This window comes from Stylophora pistillata, chromosome 13 (assembly GCF_964205215.1).
Source record: "Stylophora pistillata chromosome 13, jaStyPist1.2, whole genome shotgun sequence".
NCBI classification, from domain to species: domain Eukaryota; kingdom Metazoa; phylum Cnidaria; class Anthozoa; order Scleractinia; family Pocilloporidae; genus Stylophora; species Stylophora pistillata.
The window spans coordinates 21,801,615-21,816,344 of record NC_142531.1 but is presented as its reverse complement, the minus strand read 5'-3'; the positions used below and the strand labels follow the sequence as shown (position 1 = coordinate 21,816,344).

At 37.9% G+C, this 14,730-nt stretch overlaps 1 protein-coding gene across 1 annotated transcript; it reads left to right on the top strand.

Moving 5' to 3' along the window:
- The first annotated feature begins 2,942 nt into the window (after positions 1-2,942).
- LOC111342785 (melanocortin receptor 5-like) lies at positions 2,943-6,253 on the top strand. The gene has a single exon (XM_088742210.1). The coding sequence runs from the start codon at positions 3,440-3,442 to the stop codon at positions 4,457-4,459; it is 1,020 nt and encodes a 339-aa protein (XP_088598336.1). The 5' UTR covers positions 2,943-3,439; the 3' UTR covers positions 4,460-6,253.
- The last annotated feature ends 8,477 nt before the right edge of the window (positions 6,254-14,730 follow it).

Below are 14,730 nucleotides of genomic sequence, written 5' to 3'. Positions count from 1 at the left end.
TCACCATAGCACTGGTTTTCTTTTTAAAAAGTAGCGTGAAATTATAAACGTAGACATAATACATTGGATTACCCAGTAGCAATCCATTAAGAAAGAGTCACAAATGGATTTTTGTAATTTTGAGCTACAAAACAAAATTTGCGAATTCAAAGTAAAATTGGCATAAAAAATTAACTCCAAATGTCACAAGTAGAGGAAGATGTTTAATTCTACCGTGAAGGTCGGGGCAAAAAATTGAAAGTTGCTCTCTCAGTGAAGTGACATTTTATTTTAAAGAGATGTTTTTCTCGGTAGCTTTTGCAACCCTGAAACCTAGTGTATATAATACTTGGGTTTTTTGATCCACACTGCACTAAATTATTAACGTTGCCCACTAATTTTTTCTTTTACTGTTAGTAAATTCTAAACTATCAGTATGTTTAATTTTTAAAAGGTTCTGATTATAGGTAATTATCTTAGACATAAACGCATGCCTGCTTTTGCATTTAATATCGTAAATCAAGAGTTGGACAGATATGTATATTTTTAGAGGAATCAAAAGAGAAGTTGTACAATTTTTTTTTTCTGTTGAGTAAAGGAGTTTTTAGTCCATTTCAGTCCATCTACGAATGATGTGTCGGTAACAATAAAAACGGTCTCCTTTACCGGCTTAGCCTTTGTCAAGGCGCACGGAGTAAGAAGTTGAAGCGAACTTCAATTACAAAGTGAAGCCAGGACATCCTGCGCAGATCCATCACGCCAACTTCGCGTAAAAAGGAAAAACAAAATCATTATGAGACACCTTGTGAAAGCAATATCATCCCCCCCCCTCCCACCTTTCATCTCTGCTTCCTTCAACGATTCTAGCCAAAGGTACACTTTTGTTATCAAATCCAGATTTAATATGTTCTATTTCAGTGCAAGTAGGGGCTGATAAGCGGAGTAAGGTGGCTCCTTTAGCGATTTATGACTTTATACGGTTTTTCAACACTTCCTAAGGTAATTTTTTCGTCTTGTGTCATCTTCAAGCATTTTTACTCGGTACGTGTAGTGCCAGAAAAAGGTTCAAGAGGTACTACTAATTTTCCAAAGCAAAATTTTAGTAGACTATGAGTAGTCCCTTATTCTCGGCAAAGTCCGTAGGAGGTAGGAGGTGCTTGAAAAGTAGGTTAGCAAGTTTCAGAGCGCCTCACTCGTGGAGCTTGCGTGACGCATCTGTACCACTCCGAGAGTTTTCCTTGGCGCTGTAATAGTTTAAAGGACAACTTTCTTAATCCTCAGAGCACGGTCTTCTTCCTTTGCTTGAAGACAATTTTATTTGTGGAAAGCGCTATTTCAAACCACCTTAGGAACGAGATCGATGTATAACGTATCCACGATTAATTGCGTGTTTCTATTTCACTTTTAACTTTTGATAAATAAAGATGATTTCATGATCTTCAGGGTTTGGTCCCTGTATGATATGAAAGCAACCTTTTTCGTCGACAGCTGTATTCAATCCATTTGTTGTTTCAGCAAAATATGTTTTCAGTAGCTGCCATGAATTTTCAATTAAGTGTATGGAACTTTTAAATGAGGGGAACGCTTTTAGAGAGGAAATTAAAGCTCATTTTTTGGCATTGTATATTTATACAATAAGACTACAGGAGTAGTAAGCTTTTTCAGCTTTTGCGTTCAAAATTACACATGGAAAGTTTACCAATTTGGTGTCATCTTCACAGTACTCCTCGAAGTGTTACCAACAGTTCTTCTTTTCTCGGCACATTTTCATATCCTATTGATCGCTCTCAAACTTTCTCGCGAGATGAAAGCTCTTTTTTAAAAGTTAGAGTAGACAAATTCGGTTAAAGATGTGGGACGAAAATCACCCACTGTGCGGTTGATAACAGTACTTGTTATTTTATTTATGGCTGTTTAAAAAAAAAGACAAATATGCTCCGTGCATATTTTTTTTTCTGGATACATTTTTAGAAAGTTTTTTAGAAATATTTCAGTACTAATAAAAGCTTGTCAGCGGAGTGAGGTGGCTTCTTTAGCGATGTATGACTCTAAACGATTTTTCAACCCTTGCTAAGTTAATTTTTCCATCTTGTGTCATCTCCAAGCATTTTTACACTATACATGCTGAAACATTTAGTGATAAAAACGAGCGATAAAAAATATGAACGCTGTTAAGCAAACAGCTTTGTGCGAATAGAATCGCTCTGTTTGTTCAATTTTGGCTTAAGGTCCCGAAAAAAACATTTCGAAAGTCAAACAATCGAACTTGTTTGAGCAATTCCTAAGCCAAAATTGAACAAACAGAGCGATTCTATTCGCGCGGCGAAACTGTTTGCTTAACACTTCATATTAATTAATTTCCATCCTTCTCACCGCTTATTTACACTTCATTTTTGCACTTTGTCATTAGTTATTAGCTTTGTTGTTTATTTGTAAATACTTAGCTTTTACCTTCATTCCATTGTTTGAGAAATCGTATATATGCGGAAATTTACTCATGAACTCTAACTTGAAAATGACCGTGGAGCTGTCAAAACGTCGTTCATATTTTTTATCGCTCGTTTTTATCACTAAATGTTTTTAGTAAGAACTAATACATGCTGAGCCAGTAAGGGTTCAACGCGTATTGCTGGGCAATCCCGGAGTCCTTTTCGGCGAAATAGGTAACGCGAGTAAAAAAAAACACACACAAAAATGAAATTGCTGTTAACGCACCTCGGGTGTAGGCCGATGAACCGCGGAACCTCTATGAGTGAGGCCTCGAAAAGTAGGTGAGTAAGTTTTGGAGGACCTCACCCATGGAGCTTCCGCTGCGAATTGGCATCACTTCAAGAGTTCTCCGCAGCGCACTAACATCAATTCTTTTTTCATTGACTTTTTTTTTTACTCCGGCGACGGACTCCGCCTGGATGGAGGGACTGCTTGTAGTCTAAAAGTTTTATAGACAAGTTTCATTATCCTCAGAGCGCGGTCTCCCTCCTTTACTAGAAGTCAGTTAAATTTGTAGAAAGCGCTATTTCAAAACTACCATATGAACGAGATCGATGTACAACTTAGCCAATAGTTGTGCGTTTCTGTTCCGTTTAACTTTTTGCTGAATAAAGATGATTTAAAGATCTTCAGGGTTTGGTCCCTGTATGATATGAAAGCAACCTTTTTCGTCGACAGCTGCATTCAATCCATTTGTTTTTTCAGTAAAATATGTTTTTAATAGTTGTTACCTGTTTCCGTATAAAAAGACAAAAACACGAAAACGATATAAATTATATTTAGTGATCTTGCCTATTGCTATGAACTCCTTTCTTGGAATTGACATTCTTGGGATTGACTTCATTTGTTTCAATGCAAGAACGTCAGCAGCTGTCCTTTACGCATATAGCTAGTTCGTTAAAATTCATGAATTTCATGATGACGGAAACACAAAGGAGAGTGTAATTTAAAAAGATCGCCTCCGAACTGCATGGTAAAAATTCGTCTACTGAACTTCGCATGGACTGATATCTCTTTGTCGAAGCTCTTGAAGTTAATTAACAGTAAATGTTCCCCATCGAATCTAGTTAAACTCGCTAAACCAGTGGTGATGACTATTGACTGGTTCTGGATCGTAGGTTGGTTTTTCACTTTCTTTGGCCTGGTGGGAAACAGTTGGGTTATTTTCATCATAGCGAGAAGAAGAAGATTACAAACAACAGCCAACTGGTTCATCCTTTCCTTGGCGGTGGCCGATCTGGGTGTTACTTGTGGATATTTCCCAGCGGTCATGATCTGCAATGTGCTTGTGGTTACATGCAACAACGACGTTCGCCGAATAATCGCTTGTTTCTTCATAAGAGCTTCTGTCTTTTGCCTCACCGCCATGGTTACTGAACGCTATATCGCTATCGTCCATTCCTTAAAATATATCCGTTTCTTTAAGACGAGAAACGTGGTCATTATTATTGCGACCTGTTGGACAGTTGCGATAATTTGCGACCTCATCATTGATCTTTCCAAAAGCGTACTATCCGCCGCAGAAAAGGTTATACTTGGTTCCATTTCCATCATGCTCTTCCGAGTGTTACCAACAATGTTTCTTTGCGCGGCACATTTTCACATCCTATTAATTGCTCGCAAACACTCTCTCGAGATGAAAGTTCTTTTCAAACAAGTTCGATTCAACGTCGCAGCAAACTCTGTCAAGGTAAAGGAAGTTAGAAATGCGGGATTAAAGGCATCCACAGTGAGTTTGGTAACAGTACTTGTCTTTATATTTGTGGCATATTACGGAATAGCTATCCATTGGGAAATCTGCGATAAATTTAGTCTTTGTGATGTGTCTAACCATGAAAAAGTGGCAGTAAGATTGTTAATTTTGGCCAATTCTACGCTAAACCCCTTTGTGTACGCATTTTTCAAAGAAGATATTGAAAGAGAATCAAAAGCTTTCCTTTGCCGCAGGAGGAAATTGAAACTACGTCCCTTCCAGGTTCATCCAGAGTAGCAAGACAAGAACTGTGCATAAATTCTGTCTACAAAATAGGTTTAAACCAAAACAAGACCGGTTAACTTTGCCAAATACGTTTAAATTCAACCGAGATCGTAGTACCGAAGATGAGTGGAGACAAAGCGCGAAATAACTGAACAATTTCTATTCTCAAACAACAATTCAAAGGTCTGCACTTGCCCGTACGCTTATTAAAGAAGATCTTAGGAGACTAAGTATAAAACTACACCTTTACGACTGAAAGACACACTCAAACTTAAAGACTTCCAAAGCGTGAGAAATATTTCCGTGTCTTATCGACCACCAGGAGAACAGTCATGATCACTGCAATCTGTTAGGGAATTCCACTTCTTTTTCACGACTTTTTTCTCAGCAAAGGTGAAACATCTGTAGTCGGTGTCATTTTCACAATACTAGAGAGCTTTAGCAACGACGACGGCGACGGCAACGAAAACGTCGCGTCGAAATCTTAATTTTGGATTTTGCAACTCTTTCGAGTTTATTCCGATGTGTTTCACTTAGAAGATGCTGGCGAACTATTCAGGGACTATATCACTACGAACGGCGTTAAAGTAAGGAGAAAGAAAGAAAAATTAATCGTCATGCGCTCACGTTCTCGAGAAAACCTAAAGTTTGGTTATTTCACGTTGTTGTTTTACCGAGAACGGCAAAGAAATGTACCAAAATGTTAAACGCACGTGCAGAGTGATTGTTTTTGCTAACTAAGCCTATTGCTTTCGGCTGTTCTCCTTACCGTCGCCGTCGTCGTTGATAAAGCTCCCTACTCTGTTTACGGCCACGGGCGCGCGTGGTATCAAAGACCTCGGGTACAGTTTTTTCCAATACAGACCTCCTGGCTGGTGAATAACATATATAGAGAGAGATAATGATCAAAGAGATAAGAAAAAATGTAAATCGCTGTAAAAGAGCTCTCAATGTCTTAACAAGCACTAAGTTGCAACGATAAAGAATGGACTAGTGAGTTCTATAATCATTTTCAGGCTCCATCTGCCTCATTCATGACGCAGGGGGTCGATTTCATTTTGGGAAGCGCTATTTCAAAGTTGTCAAAGAAGTAAGAATGATGTTTGAACTTAGACAATATAGACTCACTGAGGGTGCATTTATCAAGATAATTATCTAATAGTTGTACATTTCTATTCTACACGATTGTTTAACGATTTGCCAAATAAAAATCGCTCTCAGAACTATTTGGAGTTTAGCTTCTGTAGGATGTGAAGGCAACTTTTATGCCAACAGTTGCATACATTTGAGGGCTAATTAAAACATGCTTTTATTAGCTGTCACAAATTTCCCATTAAGCGTTTGAACAATTCACGAGATATGTCAGTTTAGTAGAGTAAAAATAAATAAAGGCTGATAGTTTCGAAAGAAACTGTTTGGGGCTGCGTCGGTGGGAGTATCGAAATAATTTGGATATATCAACAAAGTTGAAATGGTAAATTAGCCACCGTAATTATTACAAAAGCTGACGTTTCGAGCGTTAGCCCTTCGTCGGTGCGAATAGAGGAATTGTGGGTTGTGTGTGCTTTTAAAGGCAGAAAATGGAGCTACGTTATTGGTGGGAGCATGGCAACGAGAAAAACATGAATAAACTAGTGGAATGAAAAGCGTTCGTTGATCCCTGTGGGATTTAGACTACCGGTTTGAAAGATGAGCTTTTGTTCAAGATTTTTACGGCTTTCCGTGCCACCTAAGTGCAAGGAAAGACCGCAGATTGCCATGTGTTGCTTAGAATGATTAGGTAAATTAAAATGTCTAGCGACTGGTTTCGATGTGTCCTTGTCATTCCTTTCCACGTCTCGAAGGTGTTCTCGGAATCGGTCACTTAGTCGTCTGCCTGTTTCGCCGATGTATATCTTTTTGCAATAAGTGCAAGTTATGCAATAGATTACATTGGCGGAGGTACACGTGAAGTGATCGCTGATCTTAATGGATCGTTTAGGTCCCGATATTTTATCAGTGTTGTGAATGAAAGGACACGTTGTGCGTCGTGCACGAGCGCATTTAAAAGTGCCTGGTTGGTCATTAGTCTGAAAAGAACTTCTGACCAAAAAATTGCCTATGTTTTTGTCGCGTTTGCATGAAATGAGCGGAGGCTGCGAAAAGATAGTGCTTGTCAATTCAAATTCTACCATGTACTATTAACTATTTCAAGCTAATAATATATAAAGTTGTCTAAGTCCTTGTTTGAATTTGTAACAGTTCCGCGAATGAAGATAACTTTCCGCAACTGGTTTTTGTTACGTTTCAGTGCTATTTTAAATTCCTGAACTTTCTCTATGCATCTAGAAGTTCTGTTAATTGAGTTCCAAATTATCGGGCCCCTAAAATATAAACTGTTCCTTCCTATATCTGTTTTTGTACGTCTAAATCAAGGAGAGGGCCTTTGCGCCTTGATTCGGTAAAATTGACGAAGGGTGATAATCTGTCATTCATACTGCCGTTTATCTTGAAAATTATACGTAAGCTGCACATGCAGTTTAATTAACTAATAAAATTCTCTTTTTCATATTCCTTGTCACCATAGCACTTGTGTTCTTATGTCTGATGCAACTTAGACATAAAACATTGGATCACCCCTTACCTATCCATTAAGAGATAGCAACAAATGGATTCTTGTTCCAAAAACGATATTCTAATTTTGAACTACAAAGCAAAATTTCCGAAAGTAAAATTGGCATAAAAGATTAACTGCAAATGTCACAACTAGAGGAAGATGTTTAATTCTACCATAAATGTCGAGGCAAAAACTTGGAAGTTGCCATCTCAGTGAACTGACATTTTATTTTAAAGAGATGTTTTTCCCAGTTTTTGCAACCCAAAAACCTACTGTATATAAAATATACTTGGGTTTTTTGATCAACACTGCACTAAATTACTAGCGTTGCCCACTCACTTTCTTTTTTACTGTTAGTAACTAAACTAACAGTAACTCCTTCCCATGAAATCCTGCGATCAAACAGTTTTTTTCTAGCCTATATGCCTAAAATCCATGTGTAAGTTTTGAGCGCGGTAAAGAAATACAAATAGATGTTTTTCATCTCGTTACGGATGTGCGACAAAGAAAAAAATTCTGAATTCCCATGAGGAATCGCAAATCAGACCTTTGATCCCGCGCTCCGATGCTCTACCACTGAGCCGCAGAGACTCAAAATTTTTTCTTTCTCCTACGCTCGTAATAAGATAAAAAATATCTTTCTAAATGTCAAAAATGTTTCAGATAGGTGAAGTGAGAGTTTTCTAATTGCAAATAATATCGATTTTCCTGACATTTCTACTGGTGTCACTCAGTGGAGTGATACATCATTTTAGTTTTTAGAGGCTGCCAATGCAATTTGATCAACCACACCCCTTTTCGTTCCTTCATATTCCATGTCACAATCGCACTGTTCTCCTTTTCAAAGTAGATTACCTTTTGGCAATCCATCAGGGACAAGTAACAGGTGGATTAATGTTCCTTAAATATTATTCAATTTTTAATTACAAAGTATTAGTAAAATGAGCGGGAACAAATAAGCCATGAGAAATTCTGAAAAATGTCAAAAGAAGAGGTGCATGTTCCGGACTTTAATCTTGGGTGTCACGGGCAAAAACTTACACTTTTCCCTCAAAGGCTAGGTAATTTTCCATCTCAGTGAACGGAAAGTTCATTTTGAATGATTGATTTTCTCAGGGTGTGGAACTCCAAAAGCCTCGTGTATGTGATGCCGTCTATATGCGCGCGTTGAACAATAAAATAGTTAAAGATCCTCGGGTACTGGTTAATATTTTACCAGTTGATTCAGGCCTTACAGTAGTCACAAAATTATGAGCCTGAGTTACTATGAATTCTTGAATTGTTCTTGGTTTAATTACTACGTAAATAAAAATAAAGCGCGTTTGCTTTTACGAAGTTATCAAATGCTAAACAGTTCTAAAAAACCAACTTTAAGAAGCTATGGAGTTTATTCTCTTCACTAAATTAACTGCTAAAATCAATGTAGTTACTTTTCTGATAGAGAGGGCACGATTGGTAGGACTTTGTTCTATAGAGGATTGTTGACAGCTCTCAGAATTTGTCCTTTCGGCATATAGATGATACGGTAAAACACTGAAACCAGCAAAAAGATAATCACTAGAATGTTCACATCAGAGATTTCTGGTGTAAACCTCTTTTGACCTCACTTAGTGATCTAAATAACAAACAAAATGTTTCTAAAGCGAAATTTTTCTAATGCAAGATTACTGTCATCTACTTCAGCATAAAAAAACTCAAATGCGAGAACGATGTAAATTACATTTGTGATCTCACCTATTGTTATGGACCTCCTTTGTTGGAATTGACGTTCTTGGAATGGACTTCATTTGTTTCAAGATTGTCATCAATTGTATGTTACGCATATAACCAGCGCATTTAAATTCATAACGGAAACAGAAAGCCTCCGACCTTCATAGTAAAAATTCGTCTACTGAACTTCACATGGACCGATATCCTTCTGTCGAAGCTCATATAGTTAACAGTGAGTGCTCCCCATCGAATCTAGACACACTCGCTAAAAGAGTATAGATGACTATTGACTGGTTCTGGATCGTAGGTTGGTTTTTCGCTTTCTTTGGTCTGGTGGGAAACACCTGGGTTATTTTAATCATCGCTAAAAGAAGAAGACTGCAAACAACAACAAACCGGTTCATTCTTTCTTTTGCGGTGACCGATCTCGTACAGTGAGGTTGGTAAAATTACTTGTTTTCATATTCATGACATATTACGTAATAGGTATCCGTAGGGCAATCTACCTTTTTTTAACAGCTGCACTGTGTCTAAATATGAAGCAAGAGCTCATGTTTTGCTACTTTTAGCCAATTCTGCGGTAAACTCCTTTGCAGGCATTTTTCAAAGAGGATATCAAACGAGAATCAAAAGCCTTCCTTTGCTGCAGGAGGAAACTAAACCTACGTCTCTACGAGGTTCATCCAGAGTAGTAAGACAAGAGCAGTACAGCAGTTCTGTCTACAAAATAGGTTTAAACCAAGGAAGACCGATAAACTTTGCCAAATTCGTTTGAATTTAACCGAAATCGTAGTACTGAAGATGAGTGGAGGCGAAGCGCGAAATAACTGAACGATTTCTACTCTCAAACAACAATTCAAAGGTCTGCACTTGTGTGTGCGCTTACCAAAGAAGAATTTAATTAGGAGGGAGTCTATAAATAAAGCTACACTTTTACGACTGAAAAACGCATTTAAAGTTTTGTCTTACCGTCACAAAACGTAAAAGATATGTCCGTGTCTCATCGACCACCACGAGAACAGTTATGATCATTGCAATATGTTGGAGATTTCCGCTTTTTCAACAGTTTTAGTCAGGAAAGGTTTCATTAAAGAAACGTCTGTAGTCGGCGTCATTTCCACAATACTCTGTTTACGGCCCCGGACGTTTTCCCAGACCTCGGGTACAGTTTTTCCCAATACGGACCTCCCGGCTAGTGAATAACATTTATATAGATATAATGATCAAAGAGATGAGACTTGGTTTTCGTTTTCAGATGAATACCTCTGAAAGGAGATCATGGGCTATCACAATGAAACGAATCTATTTTTCTTATTGCGGGATGATTTCTCCATTGCAAATTCTTGCACCAGAGAAGTGGATTTTAAACCAAATATCAGCAACACCAGTTGAGATTTAGACAGGTGTGACAAAGCTTACAAAGCGAACACTTTTATCGTAACTGACTCAGGATAAAACCAGTGGTTGCCGGAAGATACAGAAATGAAGAGAGAAACATGAGATTCAGTATATCACTGAATAGAGAACAACTTTGAATTGATCCATTGGTATGATAGGAAAAAGCTGGACTATTTTCAACATCACGAATAGACGAAGACTACAAACAGCAACAAACTGGTTCATTCTCTCCTAAACAGTGGCTGATCTGGGTGTTAGTTGTGGATATTTTGTGGCATCCATGATCTGCAGCGTGCTTGTAGATGAGTGCAACACTGATGTTGGAATAGCAGTGACCCACTCCTTCCCCAACGTTTCTGCGTTTGGGTTGATAGCCATGCATCATCTCTAAACACAAAGTAGCCATTGTGCACTCGCTGAAATATGTTCGTGTCTTCACGACCACAAGAAGAGCGTTCATTATTAATGCCATCTTTTGGGGAATTCCATTTCTTTTCACTCTTTTTTCTTTAGCAACTATTCGGCTGCAGAAACACCCACATCTGGTTTCGTTCACACAATGCTCTTTACAGTTTTACCAACACTACTACTCAGTTTCTTCGGGACACCGGCATATCTTGTTAACTGTTTGTAAACTCGCCCACGAAATGACTCCGCTTTTGAAACAGGTTAAATTCAACTGACATTATGATAGCAGCAAACTCGACAAAACTCAGAACGTGGGATAAAAGTCTCTACTGTGAGGTTGGTGCCTGCACTTGTTATTTTCACAGTTCTGGTTCACGTATCCACATCTCGATCTACTATCCCTTTATCTATTCGTTGCGATTATTCTGAACATGAACTAATTGCGTCAACTGATACAAACTCTCGCTAAACTCCTCAGGCCGTGCTAACGCCACGATTCCCACATTCAACAATTCGTCCATCGATTTTGCCGTCCTACTTCACCTTCATCCATGCAGTGCCAGAGGTAGGTTAGGCGATATTATTTTTCTAGCTCTTCCTTTGATAATATTTAATGGATAAATTTCATAGTCCTAAGGGTTCCCTCTGCCTCCTTTGTGACGAGTGAGCTCAATTTCATTTTGGAAAGCGCTACTTCAAAGTTGTCGAAGAAGTAAGATATAGACTCACAAAGTGTGCATTTATCAAGCTGACTGTCGCATACTTGTGCATTTCTATTCCACTCGATTGTTTAACGTTTTACTGAGTTAAAATCCTTACCAGAACTATTTGGATTTTGGCTTCTTTACGATGTGAAAGCAACTTTTATGCCAACAGCTGCACACATTTGATAAGTCATTGGAACATGCTTATATTAGCTGTCATAAATGCGCCATTGTGCGTTTGAAAAAAGGAAAGAGATATGTTAATATGGTAAAAATCTTCAAGGATTTGGCCCCTGTATGATATGAAAGAAACCCTTTTGACAACAGCTGCATACAATCCATTTCATGCTGCAGTAAAACAGGTTTTACAGTTCATTTAATGGTTCAGTAAAACATGTATTCAGTAGCTTTCACAAATTTCCAATTAAGCGTATGGAACTTTTAATTGAAGGAAACGTTTTAAGATAGGAAATAGAAGCTAATTTTTTGGCATTGTATATTTATTTATATGAGACTGCGGGAGTAGATGTCTTTTCAGCTTCTGCGTTCAAAATTAAACATAGAAAGTTTGCCAGGTGTTCAGAGTGACTAGTGAATTAAGAATGGCCGAGATCCTGGGCTGCTGTCTCTGTTTTACCTTTAACACATAGCAAAAAAAGGATTGTCCTCCCATGAAATCCTGGGATCAAACAGTTTTTTCAAGCCTATATGCCCAAAATGTCAAAGATTTTGTAAAGAATAAGAAAGATGGTAAGTTTTGAGCTCGGTAAAGAAATATAGTAAGATGGTTTTCGTCTTGTCACGAGTGTGGGGCAAACAAAAAATTTTGAATCCCTAAGAGGAATCGAAACTCAGACCTCTGATTCCGCGCTCCAATGCTCTACCACTGAGCCACAGAGACTCAGAATTTTTTCTTTGTCCTACGCTCGTGATATCACGAAAAATATCTTTCTAAATATCAAAGATTTTTCAGTTAGGTCAAGTGAAGGTTGTCTAACTTGCAAATAATATAGATTTGACTGACATTTCTGCCGTTGTCACTCAGTGAAGTGATACATCATTTTAGTTTTCAATAGCGGCTGTCAATGCAGTTTGATCGGCTTTCCTCCATATTTTTTGTCACAATGGCACTGCTCCTCTTTTCAAAGTATAGCATGGAAGTGGATCACCTTCAAGTTGGCAATCCACCGAGGACAAGTAATAGGTGGATTGGTGCTCAGAATTTGAATATTTTAATTCTAATTTTTAACAACAAAGCATCAATAAAATGAGCGGAAACAAATAAGTTTTAAGAACTGTAGTAAAAATGTCAATGGAAGAAAAACATGTCACGGCCTTTGATCTTGGACGTTGAGGACTGTTGACGGCTTTCAGGACTTCTCCTTTCGGCAGATAGAAGATACAATAAAATTCTGAACCCAGCGAAAACAGTTTCAGAAATTCCTAGCGTAAACCTATTCTAACCTAATCTACTTTGTTAACTGAAAAACTACAACAATGTTTTTAAACGGACATGTTTTCTAATGCAAAATTATTGTCACCTGTTTCAGCATAAAAAACTAAAATGCAAGAACGATGTAGATTATATTAGCCATCTAAGCTATTGCTATGGACCTTCTTCGTTGGACTTCATCTGTTTCAAGATGGTCACAAACAGCCCGTTATGCATATAACTAGTTCGTTAAAAATTTATGACGGAAACAGAAAGGAGAGTGTAATTTAAAAAGATCGCCTCCGAACTGCATGGTGAAAATTCGTCGACTGAACTTCGCATAGACTGATATCCTTTTGTCGAAGCTCCTTCGGTTAACAATAAATTCTCCCCATCGAATCTAGCTACACATTCGCTTAACCAGTAGAGATGACTATTGACTGGTTCTGGATCGTAGGTTGGTTTTTCACTTTTTTTGGTCTGGTGGGAAACATCTGGGCTATTTTCATCATAGCAAGAAGAAGATTGCAAACAACAGCCAACTGGTTCATCCTTTCCTTGGCGGTTGCCGATCTGGGTGTTACTTGTGGATATTTCCCGGCGGCCATGGTCTGCAATTTGCTTGTGGATACATGCAACAATGACGTTCGCCAAATAATTGCTCGTTTCTTCGTGAAAGCTTCCTCCTTTGCCTGACCACCATTGTTATTGAACGCCATAGCGCTATTGTCCAATCCTTAAAATACATCCGTTTCTTGACGACGAGAAACCTAGTCATTATTATTGCGACCTGTTGGACAGTTCCGATTATTTGCGAGCTCGTCATTTATCTTGCCAAAAGCGAACTATCCGGCGCAGAATCAATTATGCTTGGTTCCATTTACACCGTGCTCTTCGGAGTGTTGCCAGCAATACTTCTCTTGGCGGCACATTTTCATATCCTATTAATTGCTCGCAAACTCTCACACGAGATAATAATAAATAATAATAAAATCTTTATTACCGTGTCAATGTATTTAGCTCATAGAGCTAATTGGGGACACCTACTTTTACTAAATTAATAAAAAAAAAAAATAAAAAAAAAAAATAAAAATTAAAAAACTATGTACAGTATCATAATAAGTAACAATACAGCCGATAAACTATGCATTAAAATTTTAAAATATTTAGAAATTTCAACAGTGTTCAGATAACATAAAAATACTTGTACCATGCAGATAATTAAAAAAAAAAAAAAAAAAAAAAAAAAAAAAAAATCACGTGCTGCAAAGATTGCAGCAGTTGCCACTGTCTTCCACTAGGCTGACCAGGTCAACTCTACGGATTCTAGTTTTAAAGATACTAAGGCTTGGTAGTTCTCGCATACCATTTTCTAATTTGGACCAGATATATGGTCCTTGATACCTTAGTGTGTGTTTACCATAGCGTATAGTGTTAAATCGTGGTATTTCAAAGTCACTATTCCTAAGGTTATAACGAGTACCCTTTCGAGTAAATATCTCAGATATGTAGCTGGGTACTAGATCGTTCTTTACTTTATACATTAGTGTTGATGAAAGTTATTTTGCAACAACTTCGATTTAACGCAGCAGCAAACTCTGTCAAACTAAAGGAGGTTAGAAATGTGGGATTAAAAGCATCCACAGTGAGGTTGGTAACAGTACTTGTTTTTATATTCGTGGCATTTTATGGAATGTTTATCCATTGGGAAATCTGCTTTAAATTCAATCTTTGTGATGTGTCTAACTATGAAATAGTGGCGGAAAGTTTGCTGCTTTTGGCCAATTCCACGTAAAACCCAGTTGTGTACGCATTTTTCAAAGAAGATATCAAAAGAGAGTCAAAAGCTTTCCTTTGCCGCAGGAGGAAACTGAAACTACGTCCCTTTCAAGTTCATCCGGAGTAGTAAGCCAAAATAGGTTTTAACCCAAACAAGACTGGTGAACTTTCCCAAATGAGTTTAAATTCCACCAAAATTGTAGTGTTAATGAATGACTGGAGACGAAGCGCGAAATTCTACCCTCAACAACAATTC